At 48.4% G+C, this 24,968-nt stretch overlaps 1 protein-coding gene and 1 long non-coding RNA gene across 24 annotated transcripts in view; one reads left to right on the forward strand and one right to left on the reverse strand.

Moving 5' to 3' along the window:
• ANKS1A (ankyrin repeat and sterile alpha motif domain containing 1A) overlaps nucleotides 1–24,968 on the forward strand; it is a 183,530-nt gene that overhangs the window by 98,614 nt on the left and 59,948 nt on the right. For 17 of the 23 annotated variants that reach the window (XM_084966597.1, XM_084966601.1, XM_084966603.1 and 14 more), the window contains 2 exon segments: nucleotides 1,619–1,736; nucleotides 18,130–18,719. In XM_084966597.1, coding sequence (XP_084822723.1) covers nucleotides 1,619–1,736; nucleotides 18,130–18,719 — 708 coding nt within the window. 23 annotated transcript variants of the gene reach the window in all.
• Nucleotides 10,108–14,471, reverse strand: LOC146401515 (uncharacterized). The gene is made up of 2 exons (XR_014810065.1): nucleotides 14,332–14,471; nucleotides 10,108–13,321 (listed from the first exon to the last, which is right to left on the reverse strand). It is a non-coding gene; the product is annotated as an uncharacterized LOC146401515 (long non-coding RNA).

Here is a 24,968-nt window from a genome sequence, read left to right on the forward strand (position 1 = left end):
CCTGCTGTGCTGAGCAGAATTTCCTAGAGACTGTCCTTGGAGTGGCAGCCTTCCTGACACCCCAGAGCTGCAGTCTCTCATTCAGTCTGAGGCAGCTAGCGAGCTAGCGTCCACGGGGTCTCATTGGGCTGGAACACTGAGCTGTGCCTCGCAGGAGCAGGACCCTGATGCATCACAAACCTGACTGGTTTCCAGTGAGCTGGTGGACGGGTCAGTGAAGGAGGAAGTTTCTGTGTGCTAAAGAGTCACGGGCAGGGTACCACGGTTGGTTAGCAGGGCTTGTGAATTCCCTCTCACCCCTCGTTCACAATATATTACTTGTTCCAGCCAAAATGCTCAGGAAGAGATTGTGTGCTTTGGTTTGTTCTAAGAGCCAACATGTGATAATTCTTAATTTGTCTGTGAAACACATTGGATCCTTAAGGCAGAGGAGCCAGAAATGCCTAGAGCAAATATCTCCACTGTTGCTCTCAGTGTGATGGTGGCACTAACTGAGGTTCCTGGCCTGGACTCGTGGTTCCTGCCCTGGTTCAAGACGCTTGGCTCCTCGGTATTGTAAGTGGCTATGGCTACTGCGCCCCCTCTGACACAGCAGGTGTAGGGCCACCTCTGGTCAGTTGTTTCTGTTTCTTTATTTTGTCTTTTTTTAGGGCTGCACCTGAGGCATATGGAGGTTCCCAGGCTAGGGGTCCAGTCGGAACTGTAGCCGCCAGCCTACACCAGAGCCACAGCAACTCAGGATCCAAGCCGCATCTGCGACCTACACCATAGCTTAGGGCAACACTGGATCCTTAACCCACTGAGCGAGGTCAGGGATCAAACCCACGTCCTCTTGGATGCTAGTTGGGTTCATTAACCGCTAAGCCATGATGGGAACTCCTGGTCAGTTGTTTCATCGGAGATACTTGACTGCCCAGATTAGGGAGTTCTCAGGCCCAGAGCTGCTCTCACTCCGCTGACATTCGTGCCGCAAGTTCCACGTGACTCTTGAGAACAGATAGGTGGAATTCACCGAAAATTGTATTCTCCTAGGGGAGGCAGGAAGCTGCCTTGAGGTAAATCCTTGTCTTAAAGCCCAGGGCCCATGGAGCAAGGCTCTTAAACATAGAGCAGGACTTCAGAGCTCTTTGTTCAGAGCTCTTTGTTCTAGGGTCAGTAAGAAGCCATCTCGACTCCATCTTGAGAAGTTGGGAAGGATTCCAGCCTTGAGGTGCTATATGCACATATTAGGAAAGAAACATGGGGAAAGGCCTTTATGATGCACTGTGGCCAAAAGCCACTTGGGAAATGTTGTCCACAGAAAAGGGATTGTGTGGAACACTGGAGGTGGGAGGGGAAAGAAGGGAAGGATCTTGGAGTTTATTTACAGTGTTTTGAAGGATGAAATGAGGGCAGACGGGGGCGGGGGGGGGGGGGAGTGTTCTAATCAGAGGCCATTGAGATGTGAGGTCCGGGTGCAGAGCTAGGAAGACGGTTGCACTTCCCCGCAGCCCTGGGTTAGTTCCCTTCCCTACGCCTCCTCTCTTCCTCTCACCATCGGGCGATCAGGTTGTTTTGACCTCCCTGTCCTGGCGTTAGCCACCTGCATGAGGACGTCTGTGCTGTTCTTCTCTCGTAGGTGTTGGCCAGGAGACCCTGGACTCCGGGGAGCGCAGCTGGGGACGAGGAGCATCCTTACGAGCTGCTGCTGACGGCGGAAACAAAGAAACCGGTGTCCATGGACGGAAAAACGAAAGGTATAGCCCCACACCTGCTCTGGCAGAAACAACGCTGGAGGGACCCTTGATGAGTGCAGTCCTGGGTGGAAGGAAGGAGATGGTATGTCCTGGGATGGGGAGGTTGGATCTCAGCATGGTCTGGGCCATGGGTGTGCTGTGGCCTTTCATTTTCCGTACCTTGGGCTGGAGTAGGCTTGTCACCTTCCTGCATGTGAAGCAAGGAAAGGTGGGGTCAAACTAGGTGAGAACCAAGGGAGGGGAGGGCTCCAGAGGGTGGCAGAGATTGAGTTGAGGTGTCAGATCACAAACCCTCAAGTTAATACAGTGGAAAAACAAGCCCAACAAGTCAGTCCCCCTGGGTTGAGGCTGATGGCACAGACTCCGCTTTGAGTCCTGACCTCAGAGGGAGCCGCTCCGAGGGAGGGCTGTGATTGGCTGCCAGCCGGTAACTGGAGTGCTGTCGCCTTGGCCTACTTTCATGGCCTCTGCGAGATTCCATTTCCTCCGTGAGGGCTGAGGGCTGCAGGATGAGATTCAGCCAGGCGACATAAACGCAGTCGCGGCAGAGGTAAGTGTGCCCCGCTGGAGCGTTTGGGATAACTAATCCAGGGTCATGGGGAAGCACTAATCCAGGGTCATGGGGAAGCACAGCTGCCATCTCAGCCCAGCACCCAGACCTCGAATCTTGAATCTCTAGTCTCCTAAGGGAGCAAGAGGGGCGGAGAAAATGCCCTGTGCAACTTGAAGGACCACCCAGCCCGTCCCAGCTTGCTGTAGCTTGCAAGGTAGTGTCCCTAGTGCCTCCTCCTGTCCCCCCACCACCCGTGGATCAGGTAAGAAAGCGGGACACGTTGGTGCCTTTGAAAGCGCCCTTTGCACGGCCTGTCACCTGTCAGGGTCGGGGCTGAGAGACCGTGTGCGGTGTGTGACCTTGCAGACCTTATTTTAAGGGTCCTGCGTGGAAGGTCTCTCCTCCTTAAATGCAGAAACTCTATGGTGATTTTCATAGCAGTTGTTTGTTTTGGTTTGTTTTAACGGTTTTCATATAGAGCTTTTTTTAAAAAAAGTTATGATTTAGAAACAGTAAAATTCACCCTTTTTGTGCACAGTTGTGTGAGTTTTGGCAAATACAGTCATATGACTGCCACCCCAAGCAAGACACACAACAGCTTCATCCCACCAAAGGCCTCCTCCGTCCCTTTGCTGTCAGTCCCCTCCCTTACCCAGGCAGCCACTGCGCTAATGTCTGTCCCAGTAATTTTGCCTTTTCCAGAATGTCGTATAAATGGAATCGTACAGTACGTACCAGAAAAAGGTTCCTAGACCCAGCGCCTCTGTGTGTGTGTGTGTGTGTGTGTGTGTGTAGGATTCACACCTACAAGCAATTCTCTGACCTCTTTGGGGTGTCTGAGGATTCTGACCCTTAATTCTGACCCAATCTACCTGGAGAGAGAATCAGATAGAGCAGGCAAAGGGCTCCAGCCCACAAGGGCACCCTCCACTTTAGATGCCAGGCGCACACCCAGGTTAACACCTGTGTTTCAGACCAGCTACACATTGGAGGTGCAGTGACCCCCTCCAACTCAGGATGCCAGTGGCACCTCCAGATTGTTGCTCGTACATGTGACTGACCAGCTGTGAATCCGAGGTTCACACAATTCCCGCCTCAGGTTCATTAAGTTGCCTGAATGCCTCACAGGGCTCAGGAGGACACAATTACTCACTAGATGACCAGTTCATTATAAAAGGATAGTAAAGCGTACAAATCAACAGCCACATGAAGAGATATGGGGCCTGACACGGTGGCCTGCAGTAGTGTTCTGGTTTCCCCAGTGTGGAAGTTCTTAGAAATAAAAGGACCAATAAGCTGTCTTCTTTGGTTTTTATGGAGGCTTCATTGCACGGTCATGACTGACTAAATTATCTGCCAGTGGCCTTGATTCAACCTCAGACCCCCTTTCCCTTCCCGTGGGAAATCAGGGTAATGGGACCAAAATTTCCAGCACCCTAATCACATGACTGGTTCTACCCAGCCCCCACCACGAGGTAGGATCCTAAAGTCACCCTCGTTAACATCTTATCAATCAGAAAGTTCCACGGGTTTTGGGAGCTTTGAGCCAGGAACTGTGAATGAAGACCAAATACATCTGAAAATATATTTTGGTCATTCTAATGGCAAAATATATATATTTCCTATAAATCACAATATTCCAATACCATTTTGAGTCTGACTCCTTTCACTTAGCATAATTCAAGACTTATCTATGTAGGAGTTCCCATTGTGGCGCTGTGGTTAACGAATCTGACTAGGAACCACGAGGTTGCGGGTTTGATCCCTGGCCTCGCTCAGTGGGTTAAGGATCCGGCATTGCCGAGAGCTGTGGTGTAGGTCACAGACGCGGCTCAGATCCTGTGTTGCTGTGGCTCTGGCGTAGACTGGCAGCTACAGCTCTGATTCGACCCCTAGCCTGGGAACCTACATATGGCGCGGGAGAGGCCCTAGAAAAGGCAAAAAGACAAAAAAAAAAAAAAAAAAAAAAAAAAGACTCATCTGTGTTGTTGGACGTATCAGTAATTTGTTCCTTTTTGCTTCTGAGTAGTGTTCCATTGTATGGATGTACCACAGTTTATCCATTCACTAGTTGAGGGCCATTTGGGCCATTTACAGTTTTTGGCAATTACAAATAAAGCTACTGTAAACATTTGCATGCAGGTTTTTTGTGAACATAGGTTTCATTTCTCTTGGGTTACACTAGAAACAAGCGTGCTGGATCCTATGTAAATATATACTTCATAAGAAACTACCAAACCATTCTTCAGAATGGTGCTACCATTTTGCTTTTCCATCAGTTAAAATTGCTATCTATATATGTTCTCCAGCTCTCAATATTATCAGTTTTTAAAAATTTTAGCCATTCTAGTAGATGTGTAGTAATGTTTCATTCTGGATTTAATTTGCATTTTCCAATGACTGATGATGTTGGGCATCTATTAATGTGATTCTTTGCCATCTTATATCTAATAAAATGTCCCTTTACATCTTTTACTCATTAAAAAAAATTGTTCTTTCTTACTATTGAGATGTAAGGGTTCTTTACGTATTTTGGATGTAAGATATTCATCAGATATATAATTTTTTCCTAGCCTGTGATTTGTCTTTTTATTCCCTTAACAGTGTCTTTTGAAGAGCAGAGTTTCTTAATTTTGATAAAGTTCAGTTTACCCCCCCCCACCTTTTTAATGGATAAAGTCACAATTTTTTTTCCTATATTTTCTTCTAGAAATTTTATAGCTTTAGGTATACATTTATGTCTGTGATTCATTTTGAGTTAATTTTTGTTTATGGTGTGTAGCATGGGTAAAGATCCATTTTTCTGCAGAGAATGTCCAGCTGTTTCAGTACTGCATGTTGAAAAGACTGTCCTTTCTCCATGGAATTGTCTTTGCCACTTTGTTATTCTTTTTGAGAATTGTTTTAGATATCCTAGTTCTTTTTATCTTTCCATGCAAAATTTTAGAATCAGCTTGTTGATTTCTACAAAAAAGTCCTGTTGGGAGGTTCCCATTATGGCACAGTAGAAACTAATCTGCCTAGTATCCATGAGGATGCTGGTTCAATCCCTGGCCTTAATCAGCACGGGGAGCTGGCGTTGCTGTGAGCTGTGGTGTAGGTCACAGAAGAGACAAGGCTTGGATCCCACATAGCTGTGGCTGTGGCTGTGATTCGACCTCTAGCTTGGGAACTTCCATGTGTCATGGATGTGGCTCTAAAAAAAGTCCTGCTGTGATTTTTCATGGAATTGTGTTGAATCGGTTTGGGAAGAATTGATATCTTAACTGTATTGAGTCTTCCAGTAACATTTGGCAGGTTTTTAAATTAAAACCTTTAGAAAGAGTGCAGTAGAGCACCGATGGCTTCTCTGGTTGTTTAATAATAAATCATACTGAAATTAGACCTTAAAGAACAAGTTCTCAGTTAATTTAATGCTCTGTTCGAAAGTGGTTCTTAGTGAGGTTCTTAGTGGTTCTTTAGCCTCATGGAGGGGGAACTCTCATTCTTTCTCTTCAGAGGCTTGATCTGGAACCACACCTGGTTCAGCCTTTGAAAGGAAAGGGAGAAGTCAGATGAACTTCATAAATGGGACCATGTGCCCTTGATAGGAATTTTCTATCCTCAGGTTAAGGAATCTCCAGGTTGAGGAGTTCCCTGGTGGCTCAGCAGGCTAAGGATTCAGTGTTGTCACTGCTGTGGCTTTGGTTATGACTGCAACTTGGATTCAGTCCCTGGCCCAGAAACTTCTGCTTGCCATGGGTACAGCCAAAAAAATTAAAAACGAAAAAGAAAAAGAAATCTCCAGGTTAAGGAGAGAACCCCAAAGGAGGACTTTTGACCTCACATCTAGTCCTTCTTTGCCTTGGTTTCTTTCAGCTCTCCATTTGGACTCACTGTTGAGAGTGGGTGGTACAGGAAGCCGATTTAATTGAACCTCAGCATGTGAGGCGTGCCTGCCTCCAGGCTAGCTGCTTGGATCACTCAGAGAGCTTTCAGACAAAAGAGTTGAGACATTAAATATGAAAATGGGCTTTGCCAGTTTCCCAGTAGCCTGGAAGAAGTGGCTGCTAGGATGGCTCAGAGTGAGGCAAGTCAGCGGATGATGTTGTGCATTAGTACGTATTAACTTTCACCTGCTTTTCACTGGTGTCATTATCTTAGGCAGCTTTTATGAATGAATTCATCAGTTTTCAAAAAGGCCATGTTAAGGAGACTTCCAGAGCTTTCAGCTCCTCCTTTATAATTCAAGAAACTACAATGTGAAGGGTGGGAAAGGAGTTTTTTTTTAAATTACATTCTAAAATTACATTTACTTTAGCTCACGGGAAAGAAAATTTTCAAACAATGCAAAAGCGAATACAAATAAAATGCACAGCTTCTTCTCACCTCTCTGCTACTCACAGCTGTCAGAAGTGGCCATGGTTTGAAAGTGTGTTGTATGAGTCAGGCTGTTGGCTGTCTGTATATAAAAATGACCATGTGAGGAGTTCCCTTGTGGTTCAGCAGGTTAAGGAGCCATCCTTGTCACTGCAGCGGCTCAGTGACACTGTAGCAAGGGTTCGATCCCTGACCTGGGAACTTCCACATGCTGTGGATGCAGCTAAAAAAATGACCATGTGAGATTGTTGTTTGTTTTTAGTCTAAAATAGAATCATATTTATGCTTCAGGCCATTGGCTGTCTTTATATAAAGGCGACCATGTTAAATTGTTTTGTTTTTAGCCTAAAATAGGATCACATTTTATAAACTTTTTTGCAAACTTTTTTTTTTCAGTCTACCTTGTTTATAGATCATAAATACAATTTTGCCACTGTTCTAAATATATTCTGCATTCTTTTTCATTTGTGGTCGAATCGGAGCTGTAGCTGCCAGCCTATACCACAGAAACACCAGATCCGGGCTGCATCTGTGATTTACACCACAGCTCACAGCAGTGCCAGATTCTTAACTCACCTAGCAGGGGCAGGGATTGAACCTGCATCCTCATGGATGCTAGTCAGATTTGTTTCTGCTGAGCCACTCTGGGAGCTCCTCCCATGACTCATTTTTCTATTCTAGCCTTCAATATTATTTTTCTGTTATAAATTAATGCTACTGTGGTCCTTCCAGAAACACATTCTTACATGCATATGAGTCTTTCTCGGAGTTCCGCTTGTGACTCAGTGGTTAACGAACCCCACTAGGATCCATGAGGATGCGGGTTTGATCCCTGACCTTGCTCAGTGGCTTAAGGATCTGGCTTTGCCGTGAGCTGTGGTGTAGGTTGCAGACGTGGCTCAGATCTTGCATTGCTGTGGCTGTGGCATAGGCCAGTGGCTGCAGCTCTGATTTGACCCCTAGCCTGGGAACCTCCATGTGCCACGGGTGCAGCCCTAAAAAGCTAAAAAAAAAAAAAAAAAAAAAGAGTATTTCCAGAAAAGACATTGACAGGAATTCCCTTGTGACTCAACAGGTTAAGGTTCCAGCATTGTCACTGCAATGACTCTGGTCGATGCAGTGGCACTGGTTCGATCCCTGGCCTGGGAACTTCTGTATGCTGTGGGTGCAGCCAAATAAATAAACAAACCAACAGAAAAATTAAAAGACATTGACAGAAAGTAGAATTAGCAGGTCAAAGTGTAGGTACATGTCTAGATTTAAATTGGTAGAGCCACAGGGCCCTTCGTAGTGGTGCGTGAGCATGCTCTCATCCCACACCTTCGTCAACACAGAATGCTCTCATCTTTTAATGTTTTTCACCATGGTAAGCAAAAAAAGTGACTTTTGAAATGGACATTTGTCTCATCTAGTGAAACTGAGCATCTTACTGAATAGTATTTTATATTTAGACTATGAATTGCCTATCTTTTTTTCTTTCTATTTTCCTACTTAGAAATTAATGGTAGGAAGTTCCCTTCATGGCTTAGCAGTTAATGAACACAACTAGGATCCGTGAGGATGTGGGTTCGATCCTGGCCTTGCTCAGTGAGTTAAGGATCCGGTGTTGCTGTGAGCTGTGGTGTGGGCCAGCAGCTGCAGCTCCGATTCTATCCCTAGCCTGGGAACTTCCATATGCTGTGGATGTGGGCCTAAAAAGCAAAAAAAAAAAAAAAAAAAAAAAAAAGAAAGAAAGAAAAGGGAAACATAACATGTAGGAATAATATAAGAAATATATATATATGAAACCACAATTTAGAGATTTTTTTAAAATTAATAGAAAGAAGATATAGGAATAAACTTTATTTGGTTGGAGTTACTACTGTCCTCTGGGGATGAACTGTCTGGTGAGTCATTGGTCCATCACAGTGACTAGTTGAAGAGGGGTTAGCACTGGTATTTAGTGCCTGGTGCCCAGGAATGCCAAGCGTCTTGCACCAGGAAGGACAAACCCTCACAGTGAAGGGTTTTCCCACCCATAAATGCCAGTTGTGTCTGTAGAAATGACAAAAACTAACAACTAGAAAGCCCATCCTCCCAAAAGCACCAGGCCCAGATGGTTTTATGGTCGTTTTATCCAACTAGGTATTCCTCTGGTATTTCCCTTGTTTCAAATGTAGAAAAAAATCTTCTGAAATCTTTGTGCAGGACTAGCATAACAAAGCAGTGGTTCATGGAGCACGATCACGTTTCTCTTTAGTGTTTAACTCTTTGCCCGCTGGACGTTGGGCGAAGAGTCCTGCAAGAGTAGAACATGCTACTGCTCAGAGAAACAGAGGGCAACTTCCCAGGATTGGTAACAATTAGGAAAGTAGCCAGGGGCTCTAGGAGTCACTGTTTTCTAAGGTGCTTTCCTGCAGCATCCACTCTGGTGCTTAGGTCCTGGTGAAGTGGCTACTCAGCTTAGGACAGTGATGGGAAGACAGGGACCTGTGTGGACTCACAGCTGTACTTCTGAGGTTTAAGATGCCGTCAAGTCAGTGTTCCCGAGAGCCATGCATTTAGGTCTGTGTGAAGTTTGAGTATGAAGACCTTATTCTTCAGGGATGGGGGGAAATGGTACTTTGGCTTCTCCCTCTACTCCCACCGCCCAAGTGCTGCCAATCTCGGGGCCTTTGGGGGATTCCGCAGTGTGAGTTTTGGCCTTGCCCTTTGCCAGCTTGGGATTGAGTTTTCTCAGGTGTGCTTTCATCTGCACACCTTTTAGTAGAAGTCTCACTGTTATGTTAGTTTAGTAAGACTTCAGGAAGAAAGTTTCAGTAAGTGCCTGTATACAGCCCACCATCTTTCCCTGGAAGTCCCTGCTAGCTTTCCATGCAGATGCCTAGGAGTCAATTTGAGTGCTTTTCCCAAAGCAAAACATGTAAATGAGAGAGTGGAACAGTTAAGCTCCATCTTCAGCATCTTGCTCTTCTCTCACCCCTTGCGACAGAGGAGCTCCTGCCGGAAGCCAAGTAACTGGCTTGCTCTTGTCAATTTATATTTCTGAGTTGGAATAGTTCATTTTTATTTCCATTATGGATCAAATCCAAGCTCTGTGAACTATGCATCTATATTTTCTTCCACCAGATGTATCAACAGCCACTTATGTACAAGTGTATACATAAGACATGTAAAATAATCATAAAAAGACAGAATGTGTTAAATGCATATAAAGTGATATGAAAGTAATTTTGGAGTTCAAAAGAGGGTTAAATTACGTCAGTGTGAGAGATCAGAGATGGCTTTATGGAGGAAGTGCATTTGAGCTGAACCCCAAAATAGAGAATTCTACTTGATGAGCAGAAATAAGGAGGAAGAAGAGGGCATTCCAGGCAGAGGGAGGGGCATAAATAACAGATGATGGGAGACGATAGAGAGCATGTGTGGAGAACGGTAAATAATCCAGTTTGGCTGGAACAAAGAACTGGTCTCAGAATATTGGATCTCAGATGTCAGTCTTTATTCCCAAGACAGTAAAGTATTGTTGAAAGTTTTTGAATGAGGTGGCAGATTAGAAGCCCCACTTTAAGTACAGTCATCCCTCGGGATTCTCGGGGGATTGGTTCTAGGATACCCTCCCCCACAGATACCAAAGTCCATAGATGCTCAAGCCCCTTATATAAAGCAGCATAGATTTTGTATATAACCTGCCCATGTCCTCCCAGATACTTTAAATCATCTCTAGATTACTTATAATACCTAATACACTGCAAATGCTACGTAAGTAGTTGCTGACACATGGCAAATTCAAGTTTTGCTTTTTGGAACTTTCTGGAATTTTTTTTCTGAATATTTTCAGTCAGGGATTGCAGTTGGGAGACTCGAGTCAGGAATACCCTGAAGTCAAGAAACTTCAAAGAATCTCTTGAAGGCAATAGGGCCCGAACTAGGGGACGAGATAGAAAGGATCTGGACAGCAAGAGGGATTGAAGAGGGAGCATCAATAGGATCTTACAGCCAAATATGGGTGACTGAGGAGGAGAGGGTACTGAGGAGTAAAAGGTCTTGAGTCTGGTTATTGGGGAAATACTATGCAGCGAACAGAAACGAGATCAAGGGAGGGACGCATTTGAGGAACTGTGTTAAGTTTGGTTTTGAGTATGTTAAGTTTGAGGTGCTTCAGGTACCAGCATATCCAGATAGAGATATTCCACAAACACTTCGAAATGTGCGTCTGACGTTCAAGAGAGATGTAATGCCTAGAAATACAGGTTCATAAAGCATCCCCATTGAGGTGATGGTTTACATAAGAGAGAATCGGTTGCTGAGGGAAGGACTAGAGAGATTGAAGAAGTCAAGATTAGAATTTACATGGAATTAAGGATCCAGCGTTGTCATCAGATGGCTCTGGTTACAGCCTGGCACATGCAGGTTTGATCCCTGGCCAGGGAATTTCTCTATACTGTGGGTGTGGCCACAATTTTGTTTTTAAATTTTAAAAATCTCGGGGTTGGAGTTCCGTCATGGCTCAGTGGTTAATGAATCCGACTAGGAACCATGAGGTTGCAGGTTCAATCCCTGGCCTTGTTCAGTGGGTTGCTGTGGCTCTGGCGTGGACCAGCGGCTACAGCTCTGATTAGACCCCTAGCATGGGAACCTCCATATGTGTGGGTGCCACCCTAGAAAAGGAAAAAAAAAAAAAAAATCCTGTGACCAGGGAGGAGGGAGAGGGTGCACGGGGGATAATTGGTAAACAGTGTCAAAGGCTAAAGAGAACTGGAGAGTTAGAAGGCCCTTGGTGCTCCTGGATGGGGAGGTATTTCTCTGAGACAAGTGGGAAGAGGGGAGATTATCCCCCAGTTTTGACATAATGTTGAGAATATTAAAGAAGTTCGAGCTAAATCTTCTCAAAAAAATTTTCCTTCAAGAGTATAAGCATATGGAGTTCCCGTCGTGTCGCAACAGAAACAAATCCAACTAGTGACCATGAGGTTGTGGGTTCGATCCCTGGGCTCGCTCAGTGGGTTGAGGATCCAGCATTGCTGTGAGCTGTGGTGTAGGTTGCAGACGTGGCTCGGATCTGGCATGGCTGTGGCTGTGGCCAGCAGCCGTGGCTCCAATTGGACCCCTAGCATGGGAACCTCTTTAAGAGTGTAAGCACATGAGCAAGATGACAATGTGAAAAGCGTGGAAGAGATGAGGAGTTGCTCTTACGGTGATATTGTAGTTTTCAAGAGGTAAATAAAAGCAAGCGGTACATCAAAGAGTGGCTGAGCCCAGTAGTCAGGCTCGCGTTTGAATTCCTACTCTACCACTTTTGGCTGGTGGCTTTGAGGAAGTCATTGAACCTCTTTAAGTTCCTACAGGTAAAGTAGAAATGCAGATCCTTCCCCCACCATTACTGTGCATGTTAAAGAATATGCTCAGCACAGTGTCTGGCGCAGAGTAAAAGTACCGAATACTTTGCAGCTATTGGAAGACAGCTGAGTTCAATAAATTGGTAGAGGAGTCAGTTGTTTCTTGGGTGTTCAACAGGGCTCAACATTCCAGCAACTGGAGAAGAGAAAGCAAATGGTTTTGAATACCCAGTGTAGGAACTGGCAGAAGATCAAGGCAAACAGAGATGGCAAGTGTGCTGTTAAATCAGGCCCGGTTATGTATCATGGCCGGTTGGAAACTGATCCATGCAGAGCTGGTACCACTGCATCAGGGGTCTGGGTGGCCAGAGGTCCACACCAGACTCTTCAGGGGGAGTTTAAGGAAAGACAGGAGATGTGAGATAATCAGGACCAAGTCAAGGTAGAGCAGTCCTGAGTCCCCAAGCTGGCTGTACCCCTGGGTGCTGCTGTGGCTGGAGGAGGGTCCTGACCTCAGGCTTCTCCATGGTGCTGTTACGCATCACCCAGAGCCTACTTGCAAGATGACTGGGCCTCCTCTGACAGTTGTGTTTTAGTCTCCCTGGTTTACAGGGCTACTTAGAAAAACCAGTCTCCCTTGTAGAGTCAGGAGAAAGGAAACCAGACTGTGTGTGCAGTGTTAGCTTGAAGAGCAGTTTGAAATTGGTCGTAAGTGAAATATGATGGTAATGATGGCAGCTTCCATTAACTGAGTGCTTCTTATGGGCCAGCCACGTGCTGAGTTCATTTACACTGCTTAGGTCATTGAGTATTTCAAGACAGATCTTCCGAGTAGAGGCTATTTTTATCCCTGTTTAATAGACAGGGAAGAAAAAGTTAGGCATTAGAGCTGGCCCTTAAGCCACAGCGTGGCTGAATCCAAAGGCTGTTTAACCACGAGGTTAAACCATTTCCCCCGCAGCCCTGCTGCTGCTCATGCTTGAACGTCACAGAGCTGGAAAGGAACCGAGGGTCTAATCACAGGTTCAAACCGTACTAAGTCTCAAAGCCCTAGAGAGTGCGTCCCAGCCGCTCAGTTTTTCGAGGAGCCCCAGAGAGGAAAGGTCACAGGGCTGGGCCTCTTGAATCCTGGTCCAGCTCTTGTTCTGATTCTCTGGTTGCTGCCGGCCAGCAGGGACCCTCGGCCTGTCAGTCGTGTCAGATCACTGTTCCCAACCAGCGCCTGCACAGCTCACCTATCACGTCTTTTCCACGGAAAGCGTGGTGACTCCAGAGCAGCCGTGGGCTTACAAGTTTCCTGGACACCTGGTTTGTGATGCTCACCACAGTGACTAAACAGCTGGAAGGTTCCAGTCCTAAGGGAACAAAGAAAGCAGGACAGTCTGGGAAACAGTACCCCAGCCTTCTCCTCTGGGTCTGACCGTTGGTCTCACTTGGCACGTCCTCACTCAAGCCACAGTTTTCAGCCCTAATTTAAATGGGCAGAGGTGACTGAAAATGTGCAGATGTTCAAATGTTATTACTCAAAGCCCCTGAGATACCTGAGATACCTTGAATCATCAGAGCGATTAAAATGCAGCACAGAAGACCCCTTGCTGCAGCGCTCACAGGGTGAAAGGAAGATCACCACCCAGAATGAACCAAACAGGAAGGGACTGGAGGTGAGCATGCCGCCGTGTGCTGCTGCCGCCCAGGGGGTGCCTGGCCTCGCGGAGAGTTGGGACAGCCTCCTGCGTCCTGTCCCTCTGTTCCCCTCCGAAGGGCAGGTTGTGAGGCGGCTAAGGGAAGTGTGGGAGGGGGCTAGGCAGCCCATGGCTCCCTCCTCCAAGGTGGGGGCACATGGACTCAGTTGAAGGAAGGCCGCGGGCCCGAGGGTTCTCTTCTGCGAGCCTGCCAGCCCACCAGTCCCTGGGCACAGGGTTCATGTCTCTGATTTTGCTAGTGTGTTTCCACTTCGCTTTAAGCCTGTCAAGGTCTTTCGTCCTATCCATGCCTAGCTCAAAATCCACCTCTTCTGAGAAACCTCCTGGTTCCATCATACTCCCCTTTCTGCTCACTGTGCTTGTGGCTTATACTTTTCTTAAAGCACGTATCTATCTTTGCCTTGGAGTCTAGTAATTTCTCTAGATGTTGGCAAGCTCTTGGAGCAGGTCCAGTGTCTTTGTCTCTCTGTCTCTGGTGCCTCCTGAAGACAGGCACTTTGGACATGCTTATTGATGGGATGGGTGGTCACAGTGACAGTTCTGGGGCCTGCCTCACTGGATCCCCTTCTGTCCCCTCCTGCTACTGAGAGTTGTAAGGATGATGAAGGCAATGGATGTTGGCACTTGTCTTGTACATTATCATTGATGATCCTGTGACAAACCTGTGAGGAGCAGAGGAGTAATTGGTCTCATCTGTGAGCAAAATAAGTTGTAGGAGTTCCCTGGCGGCTCAGCGGTGAAGGATCCAGCATTGGCACTGCTGTGGCTTGAGTTTGCTTCCTGATCCCAGAATTTCTGCATGCTGTGGATGTGGCCAGAAAAGGGAAGAAAAAGTTGTGATGGATCCTGTGTGGAGGATAATTACAAGTGTTAACATCTATTGAGAGCTGGCATGTGCCAGGCATGGTTCTAAGTGCTCTACACAGATCATTTAATCCTCATAACAATCCGTGGTGAAATAAGTATTATCAAGATCCTGAAATTTGGAGTTCCTGTTGTGACTCAGCAGAAACGAATCTGACTAGCATCCAGTGAGGATACAGGTTCAATCCCTGGCATCGCTCAGTGGGTTAAGGATCCGGCGTGGCTGTGAGCTGTGGTGTAGGTCGCAGACACAGCTCGGATCCTGCGTTGCTGTGACTCTGGCATAGGCCAGCAGCTGCAGCTCCGATTCGACCCCTAGCCTGGGAACCTCCATATGCTGCTGGTGCTGTCCTAAAAAAACAAACAAAACAAAATCCTGAAATTATGGAAGAGAATACCAGGCCCAGGGAGGTTAAGTAATTTGCTCAAGATCCAGCTTTTGATCAGTGTGTTGTATTGTTAACACCTTATCCCTTAGAGACCTAGTGTTATCCCAACTTTACAGAAGAAAAGGACCATTGAGTAGATCTTTTCCCACTCGTGGTTTCTCTAATGGGATTATGACCCTCAGAAATTCTTGCCCTTCACATATTTCCTCCTTCCGCAAGTTTCCACTCCTTCTTTCTGCCCACTTCCTTCCTCCAGCATCTGTCTGGTATTGAGCTCCTGGCATCTGTCTCTCTTTCTTCATTGAGTGCGTGGCTGGTAGACAGGGCCTTCTTTGTTGGCTCCCACAGCAACAGTCAGAACATTCCCTGTGGCCTGGGTTCTGAGGTCCACCCAGGCAGTGTGAGCCCGGCGGGCTCGCGGTTCTGGACTGTGGTGTTTTTCTTTTTTTCTTTTGTCTTTTTAGGGCCGAACCAGCAGCATATGAAGGTTCTCATGCTAGGGGTCGAATCTGAACTACAGCTGCCAGCCTGTGCCACAGCCATAGCAACTCGGGATCTGAGCTGCCTCTGCAACCTATACCACAGCTCACAGCAGTGCTGGATGCTTAACCCACTGAGCAAGGCCAGGGATCAAACTGGGTCCTCAAGGATGCTAGTCAGATTCGTTTCTGTTGTTGGACTCCCATCTCCTCAAAAAAAATTGTTAAGAAGCTGATGCCAAGGAATAGAAGCCTGTATTCTTGTTACCAAAGTCCTCTTTTGTGTTCAAATGCAGTCAGAGGACAAGGCCCTGTGGGCCAGAATCTGTAGGAAGTTGGCCATTAGAACATAGCCCTAGAGGGAAGTTGCCATGTGGCTCAGTGGGTTAAGGATCCAGTGTTGTCACTGCAGTAGCTCAGGTCACTGCTGTGGCGAGGGTTCAATCCCTGGCCAGGGAACTTTCACATGCTGCGGGTGCAGCCAAGAAAAAAAAGGATATAGTCCTAGAGGTGGCAAATTTTGCACGTCAGCTGACACTCCCCATCAGCTTCTCCTAGCAAGCCCTGTTGGCCTGACCCACCCCTAGACAGTCACGTGGACCCACTGAGCAGCAGCACAAGGCAGCTCTGCTCAGGCTGTCAGCTGTCTTCTGTGGTCTTCAGAGCCCTGAGGTTGGGGCTTCCTGGGGCCTGAGTTAAGCTGTGTGGAACTCTCTTGCACGCATCACTTCTTCCCTAGAGATGTGATTCAGGCTGTTCAGTGCTTGTTCACTGCTCTGAACTGGGCCTTTGGGGTGCAGGGTTTTCGAGTTTGGGGTGTGAAAGTCCTCAAGCAGTCAAGTGTAGCGGAAGGAGATGCCAAAGTTCATCCTCCTAGGCTCCTGTGGATAAGCCATCGGAGCCGTGAAGCGGAGCTAGCTGGCTACCCCCTCTGCAGCCTCTGCACACTTGCCAAGAGCTGAGCTGTGGAGACTGAACCGGTCCTTCCAAGAGGGTGGGCAGCATGGAGCCACATCCCTGCTGAGACCTCAGGTGACAAGCTCAGTGGAAAGCTTGTGCTTGGGGTCCTTTCGACATGGTCTTGGGACACCAGCATTGTGCTTGGATGCCGCCCCCGCCCCACTCCGCCTGGTTGCCTGTTCAGTGGCAGAATTGAACTCCAAGAAAGGTCCTGGGGGCTGCAGCCACCTGGTGAGAGGGAGTCTGGGAGAGGCCCCCAGGCAGGGCTCTCTAGCACCGCCAAAGGGAAGGGAGCCAGCCCGGGGTGGTGGAGACTTGGATTCTCATCGCTAGCAGATCATAAAAGGAGTTTTTAAGGACCACGCAGCCAACCTCCTTATTTTAGATAGTGAAGCCCAGCAAAGTTTGAGATCACTGCCAAGGCCACACAGCAAGAGCAGCACAGCCAGGACCAGAGCCAGGTGTCCAGACGCCTGGGTTAATGCCTTCTCCACCCCCACTGCCCCACCTCAGACAGACCACTGAGGGCCTGAGATTTCTCATTTGCAAAAATAGTTGAACTTGACCCTTTGGGTTCCAAGATTCTCTGATCTCATGAACAGTTTGGGGCACTTTAGGCAGATTGAGGAATCATCTGGTGCATATCCCAGAGATTCCACTTTCAGAGAAAGTACAGTTGATTATTAGTCTTGTTGGAGTGTGTGCTCGTGCTGGATGCAGGGTTGTTACCTAGCCTGCTGACGTGGGTTTAAATCTCTAGTGGGTCTGGGAGTCAATGCACAGCGAGCCCTTGGGTGTCCCGGGGTGATACTGATGTTGGACTCTGATTTGGTCAGTTATTTATGCTTGTTCAGGGCAGAGGCGTTTGATACCTTGGATGAGGGGACAGTGGTAGCTGGGAGATGAGGATGGCCTGAGAGAACTGCACGTGTCTCTTGGCACTGACAGATCAGACCATTTTGATTTCAGTGGATCAACTAAAGTTAAACTTAAACAAATAGGAGCAGCTGGGAGGCTTTGAAAGGAGTGAGATGTGCACATTCTCCAAAAAAAAAAAAAGAGAGAGAAGCCTGTGCTCCCTGAGGAAGGAAGGATGAGGCGTGGAACTTGGAATCGCCCCCGTCTGAGGAAGGAAGCAGTTGTTTCTCTCTGTTTTGTTTTGCACATTGGGTTAAGGAATTCCAGAAGTCGCAGGTTGTGGACCATGACTTCCATTTTTTTTCTCTCTGGTGCCGCTTGCCAGAGGAAGGGAGGGCGGGCGGGCGGCTCTAAATACCACTTGGCCTTCATGGAAATGTATCAGATGTTCCAGGAGTGAGTCTCGCGCCTCGTGCTTGCTGGCTGGCGCCCTCCCGCCCCCTCCCTCTCTCACTTTCTCTCTCTCGCTTTGAACTCACTCTCTCTCCCCTCACTTGTGGAGGATGCAGTTAGCACCTCTTCTCGCCTTTTATAGCAAGGTCTAGTCCTTAACGTTAACAGAAATCTAACAGCGAGAGCGCTGCCAGTTAGCGTTTATCAGGCCAGTGTTTGGAATTTCATAAGTCTCTGACTTTGGGCACAAATTGGACATTAAGAACAATATGAAACTGTTTTCTTCCTTCCTCTGTCCTCTTCTCTCCCCCTGCCTCTCCCCAGCCTGTCCAGCCTCTCTCTTTCCCTCTGCCTCTGAATTCCTCTGCTCGGCCAGCTGTACGCTCGCTGCGTTGGAACTTTGTTGATTTTTGCCACGTTTAATTTTGTGTTTCTCTGTCTCTCCGTCCACTCCAAGACCGCAGGCGGAGCAGCGGCAGCCGGAGCCAGGACTCTGCGGAGGGCCAGGACGGGCAGGTCCCTGAGCAGTTCTCAGGTCTCCTCCACGGCTCCTCCCCCGTGTGCGAGGTGGGGCAGGACCCTTTCCAGCTGCTCTCAGCCCCTGGCCAGAGCCATTCAGAAGGGTCCCCCGCACAGGGCGCCTGCCCCGGGGCCAGCATGCAGCTGGAGGAGACGGGCGTGCCTGCTGCCGGGGCCTCCCCGGCCCGTGTGCTGGACCAGAGCAAGAGAGCGGGCTACCCCACGAGTCTGCCCACCACCCACCGCCAGACACATCCCGAAACTCTGCCTCGCACGGCATCAACGCGCCCTGGCGGTGCCGAGGAAGAAGGAGACCGGAGCGGGGCCAGAAGCCGAGCCCCTCCCACCAGCAGACCCAAAGCGGAGCTCAAACTCAGCCGCAGCTTGTCCAAGTCTGACTCTGATCTGCTGACCTGCTCACCCACAGAGGACGTGACGATGGGGAGCCGGAGCGAGTCCTTATCCAACTGCAGCATCGGCAAGAAGAGGCTGGAGAAGTCGCCTTCCTTTGCCTCGGAGTGGGATGAGGTAAGACCACGGGACAGGCCAAGCCCCCCGGGCTCTGCTGTGCGCCCACTCCTGGGACCAAGACGTGGGCCAGGGTCTCCCTGGCTCCTCCTCATGGAGACCAGAGTGTTTCTGACGGCCGTGAGGGGGGCAGGCCCCAGGGATCCATGGCAGGGGCTCTTCCTGCCTGGCTGGCGGAAGACAGGTCCACTCTTGGTTAATCTGTAGGGTGGGGGCCCCAGCAGAGCAGGGCCCAGGGAGGGGCACTTCCTAGGAATGACATGCTGCTTGGAAATATTTGGATCCCGTCAGCCCACTGTGGGAGCCGGGCTCATGCTGAAGATGCTTCGGGAAAGCTGGAACACCTCCTGAGGGCCTGCAGGAGGAAGAGGAGAGCTGGGCAGGCTAGGGGAGGGCCTTGGGAGAAGCTGCTGAAAGGGGATCAGAGGGAGAGTGTTGTTTCCCGCTGCTCCATGATTCCTCTTGCTGTGTTTCCCCGGAAGATTGCATGTTCTCCTGGCAGAAGCGTCCTGCCCATCCCACATCCAGCTTGGCAGGGCAGGGGCTGGGCAGTCAGGACAGAGAGATGAGTGAGGAGAAAACGTTTGGAGTCTGAGGTCCAGGTTCCTTTCATAACCATTGTTAGAGAATAGTTAGATATATGTGTCCGAATGTTTTTTCAGTGACCTGTGACACGAGCAGAAGAATGTGTCTCTCACAGATTGGTAAACACCCGAGGAATGTTACAGGACTACCCTTGCAGGCTTCTGGCCAGGAGAAGGCTGACTTTGAATTGGACTGTATCCCTAGAACGTTTGCAAGAGATGAATTTAGCTCTCAGAGAGGAGGGGACCACCGCAGCTGACATATCCATTTGAACAATCCCAGGCTAAGTGCCCTGCCCTGCTCATTCAGGTCGCAGCTGCAAAGTTACATAAACCAAAGCTAATCCCATTCCCAGTGGGAATAGGATGGGGGCAATTCCTAAAGCACTCATCTCCAGATAAGATGAGGCTCAGGACTCTGTTTGGCCAGGGACAGGGACAGGAAAATCCTGTACAATAGAAGGTTTTCACTGTTTAGGTTGGCAAGCCTCTGCCAGATGGTAGGCTGCTTAAGGAAGGTTGCTTTGCACTCAGAGCTCCTGGGCCCTGGGAGAGCATGGTGGGTGTTTGTAGGAAGGTGAGCTCCACCTGTTTTTCAATACAGAGTTGTACTAACTTATAGCCAAGCGTAGGATAAGGCAGCTTAAGTGTAAGATAAACACAGTCCTCTCTCACATGGCAGAGGGGGTCAATAGAGAAGACTCTCAGCGGGGTTGGGTGGGCAGAGACCTGGGGTCTGAGAGGGTGGAGCGGGGTTTCGGGAAAGGTCACAGAGACATTGAATTAGAGAACCGGATTGAAGCTGCTGGGGTGCAGAAAGGGCATTGAGGTGAAGAGAACAGCATGAGCAAAGGCATGGAGCAGGGAGAGTTTAGATCATTGGTTTCTATAGAGTGTGGTGTTTAAGAGAATAAGAAATCCAGGCAGAAAGTGAGATTGGACCAGACAGTGAGAGGATCTTGAACTGAGGCTGAGAAGTGAGTCTTTGATTTGCGGTCAACACAGTGTGTCAGAATCCTTCAAATGGGCTGGATAGAGGATAGCCTTCCCAGTCTAATGAATGGCTCTGTCCTGAGCCCATCCTGTACCCCAGGAGGTCGGTAGGGCGTCATGCTGCATTGCCACGCTACGGTGTGGGCTCCACCATGTCCTCCTGCAAAGGAAACATGAAATCACCAAGGCACAGCCCTGCTTGGTCGAAGTTGGGCTGGTTCGTCAGTGGTCTCTTGGCATCTTAGTGAGAGGAGGTTCACAGGCCGAGACTTCCTTTGCGGGTAGAGATTGCCGGTGGCTACAGTGAACCCAGGACTGTTGGAGGTCTAGGTGTCCTGGGCCAGGCTGTCCTGTGGCTGACTGCCAGAAGCACTGTTTTAGTTTAAATTTGAAAAAGCTAAAGGCAATTGAGGTCTTACTGGAAAGAATTCAGAGGATCAATCTTTGCTTGCATAGTAAACATTAACGGAGCCCTTTAGGTGTAATCCTTCAGCATTGTTTCTGAGTCATATGTACTAGGTTTTGTGGATATCTCTCGCTGAAGAGTTTCCCCCACTGGTGGGCCCTAAACACAAGGTTGAGCAGATTTCCCTAAAGCAGGGTCTTAGTAGCCGCTCCCCGCCCCCACCCCCGCCCCTGCCCTGTGCCTGAAGGCTGCTTTGCCTCTGTCTTGTGCTTGACCATTTTTTCCCTTTGTCCTCCAAAGATCCCCAGGATGTAGACGGGCCTATAGTGAAGGAGCTTGGGCCTAGCTCAGCTCTTGACCTTGGGGCCTGGAAGGAAGAGGAAGGCTCCAGGGACCTGGGCGGCTGTGACCCCAGCACAGGTGGAGCTGTGTGTGAGTGGGCCAGGCTGCTCAGGGAAGGAGCACAGAGTCCACTGGGTCCACCGTCATCCGCAGATGGCCCGGGGAGCCTCGGCGTTGTCCTACTTGTTTGTGAAACTGGCAGACAAAGCTGTGTTTGTACCAATTAGATACATGTTCAAGTGCCCAGCGTGGTTCCTAACCTGTGTAATACCTAATATGTCGGTATTAATATTATTATCGTGCCTAGAGCTTTGGAGAGAAAGTTGGGCCCCAGAGTGTCTTCAGAACTTAAAAGGGCAGCACTGAGGGGACGGTCCATGGCAGGGCAGCGGGAAGCAGTAGAGCCCAAGCCCTCTGCCCCACCCGGGATGGAAAAGCCCCCAGAGCCCGGAAAGTAGGGCAGGCACCCCCCATTGTTCTTTGAGAAATTAATGAGCCTTTCTGGCCAGCTCCCTGAGAGAATAGAGGTTAGAGGGCACTCCGCAGCCCTCGATACTGTTTATCGTTCCGACGAACTCCTCTCCGTCACCGCCGGCACTGGCTACGGACTTGATGGCGTGGGTGTTGGGCTGACTCTGGATATAGCTGGGGACTGCGCACAGCTGATGGGGCACAACTCCCTTTCTCCAAACTCAGCCTGCTCCTCACGGCGGGTTCCTGTGGCCCTTGTTGAGTAACCTGGACAAGGTGGCCTGGTTAGGGAGACCCTCTAAGACAATATCTGCTAGTGACACTCCGGTCTCCCTATTTTCTGCTATACTTGTGGCAACAAGGAAGGAATGGAGTTTGCTTTTAAATTAAAAGTGTTCCAGGATTTCCCATCGTGGCTCAGTGGTTAACGAATGCGACTAGGAACCATGAGGTTGCGGGTTCGATCCCTGGCCTTGCTCAGTGGGTTAAGGATTCGCTGTTGCCGTGAGCTACGGTGTAGGTTGCAGATGCGGCTTGGATCCCGCATTGCTGTGGCTGTGGTGTAGGCCGGCAGCTACAACTCCAATTTGGGGTCTAAATTTGACTAGTACATTGACTGATTTATAATTTGCTTTTCTTACCTAATTGCTGCATATTATGGACATCTCACTGCAGCATTGTCAGTAAGATCTAGAGTCAGATCCTCATTCTAAAAGGTATAGTTTTTTTTAATTAAAATTTTATTGAAGTTGATTTACAATATGTTAATTTCTGCTGTTCAGCAAAGTGCCTTGGTTATACCTATGTGTATATTCTTTTTCATATTCCTTTCCATCATGGTTTACCCCAGGGTATTGAGGAGCGCTCCCTGTGCTGTCCGGTAGGACCATGTTGTTTATCCATTCACCATATACTAGTTTGCACCTGCTAACCCCAAACTCCCAGTCCTCCCCTCCTCCTCACCCCCTTGGCAAACACAAATTTGTTCTCTATGTCTCTGAGTCTGTTTTTGTTTTACGGATAACTTGATTTGTATCGTATTTTATATTCCACATATAAATGATGTCCTGCAGGATTTGCCTAAGAAGCCTAGTATTCTGTTCCCTGATTGTATCATAAAGTTTGTTTGTGGTTCTTTAAACGATTCCTCAACTGTTAGGGAGTTCCTATTGTGACTCAGCAGGTTACAAACCCGACTAGTATCCATGAGAATGCAGGTTTGACCCCTGGCCGTGCTCAGTGGTTTAAGGATCCCATGTTGCTGTGGCTGTGGTGTAGGCCGGCAGCTGCAGCTCCAGTTCAACCCGTAGCCTGAGAACTTCCATATGCCTCAGGTATAGCCCTAAAAAAAAACGGGGGCGTGGGGGGCATTGTTATACCCTGTGTAGGGCGTTTTCCAGTTTTCCATGTGCCCTACCCTCTCTCCCTACCTCTGTGTCCCAGGAGGCTGACCTGTGTGGACTGCATCACCAGGCCAAGGAAATCTTGACTTGGCTGTGTCCCTCCACTGAAGACCACCTGGCCTGTGAGAGACCCTTTCCAATAGCTGTTCTCTCTGTATTCTGGGCCTGGGGCTCTGGCTCTGACCAGATCCTATCCCGGTTACTCTCTCTGTCCCCTACCCAAACCTGTATAAATAATCTGTTTATGAAGCTCCTTCAGTTCCCCAGTTCGAATATGCCATTCTTCTCCTGCAGGGACCCTGAGTGATCCAGACATGCCCAGCACGGTTTCTCTCCACTCTAAGCAAGCATAGATGGCTGTGTGCTGGAGCAGTGCACATGGCTCTCGCATGGAATTGTGAATTAATCTTCATTTGCAGATGAACCAGAAGGCATGGATATGCAGGGTGCTGGGAAGCAGGAAAATTCATCAGTTACCTTGAAGCTTCTCCCACTTCCAACTCTAGGGTAGTAACCTCCTACCCATATTGCCCGTCTCTGTCCCTGCGCAGTGCACCCCCAGGGACACGTACAGCGACAGCTCACGTCTGAAGTAAACACACAAGAAGAACAAAAATAAGCTCCAGGTCAGATTGTGGTGTGAACATATAAAAAGTCAGATAGCTCTCTCATGCACCTGCCTTTGAATGAGATTGAAGCTTAGGAAAGAGAAAACCGCAGAAGGCTGCTTGTCTGCTTAGCATGAACATTTGAGTCCTTTAGAATTTGGCTGAAGGCTTAAGCGATAAATTTGTGTTTCATAATCAACTTTCATAAATATTAAACTAGTGAGAAATGGATGAAGAGCAGGGACATGGCTTGTCTGCATTTTGTACAAAGCACAAATCATTTCTGGTCAGGGATTTGGGGAATGTCCTGGTTTCGTCTGAGATAGTAGCTGAGAGGACCCTTGGCCCTTGAATCCCTCCCTCCTTGAGCCGTGAAGTGGCCGCAGCCAGGAGGGCCCCCTTCCAGGCCAGGTCCCAGACACCTCGCCCTTTCCAGCAAGCTGTCCAGTTGGAGGCATGATGTCATCAAGAGAAACACTGATTGGTTCAATTCCACAGAGGTTTTAGTTGCTTTTAACCCTTGAGGGTTGAGTGTGCAAGAAGAATGTCTTAAATGTAAAACAGAGAGATTTGGGCTTGAGTTTCTATGGAAGATGGCTAAACTTTCTACATCAGCTCTGCCTTACGCCTTGTTCTTTGCCATGTAAACAGGCAGGCTGTGTAGTCATTTTTGCTGAGCAACACCCCCCCTCCCCAAAGAATGTGACACTCTGGAGCAGATTGGAGCCTGGAGTGTCTGTTGACATTGCTTCTGGGTATATACAGGATTTCTCCTAGAACCTCTAAATTTAAGTGAGAGTCTAGTTAATACTGAGGATGTTTTGGCTTGGCTTTGCTTTTTTTTTGTTTTTTGTTTTTTTATCTTTCTGCCATTTCTTGGGCCGCTCCCACAGCATATGGAGGTTCCCAGGCTAGGGGTCGAATTGGAGCCCTACGTCAGAGCCACAGCAACACCGGATTGTCAACCCACTGAGCAAGGCCAGGAACCGAACCCGCAACCTCATGATTCCTAGTCGGATTCGTTAACCACTGTGCCACGACGGGAACTCCTGCTTTGCTTTTCATGTTTCTTTTATAGACAGTCCTGCATGAACAATTTTGGCCTTTGTAGCTGGTAAATCCAAGTGATTTTTTTTTTTTTTTTTTTTTTTTTTTTTGGTTTTTTTGCTATTTCTTGGGCCGCTCCCGCGGCATATGGAGGTTCCCAGGCTAGGGGTTGAATCGGAGCTGTAGCCACCGGCCTATGCCAGAGCCACAGCAATGCCAGATCCAAGCCACGTCTGCGACCTACACCACAGCTCACGGCAACGCCAGATCGTTAACCCACTGAGCAAGGCCAGGGACCGAACCCGCAACCTCATGGTTCCTAATCGGATTCGTTAACCACCGCGCCACTACGGGAACTCCCCCAAGTGATTTTTTTAGCCTCAATTAAAAAATAT

This window comes from Sus scrofa, chromosome 7 (genome assembly GCF_054392235.1).
Source record: "Sus scrofa isolate SSC_HxYL_T2T_F1_AM1 chromosome 7, Sscrofa_HxYL_maternal_Yorkshire_Landrace_v2.0, whole genome shotgun sequence".
Lineage (NCBI taxonomy): Eukaryota > Metazoa > Chordata > Mammalia > Artiodactyla > Suidae > Sus > Sus scrofa.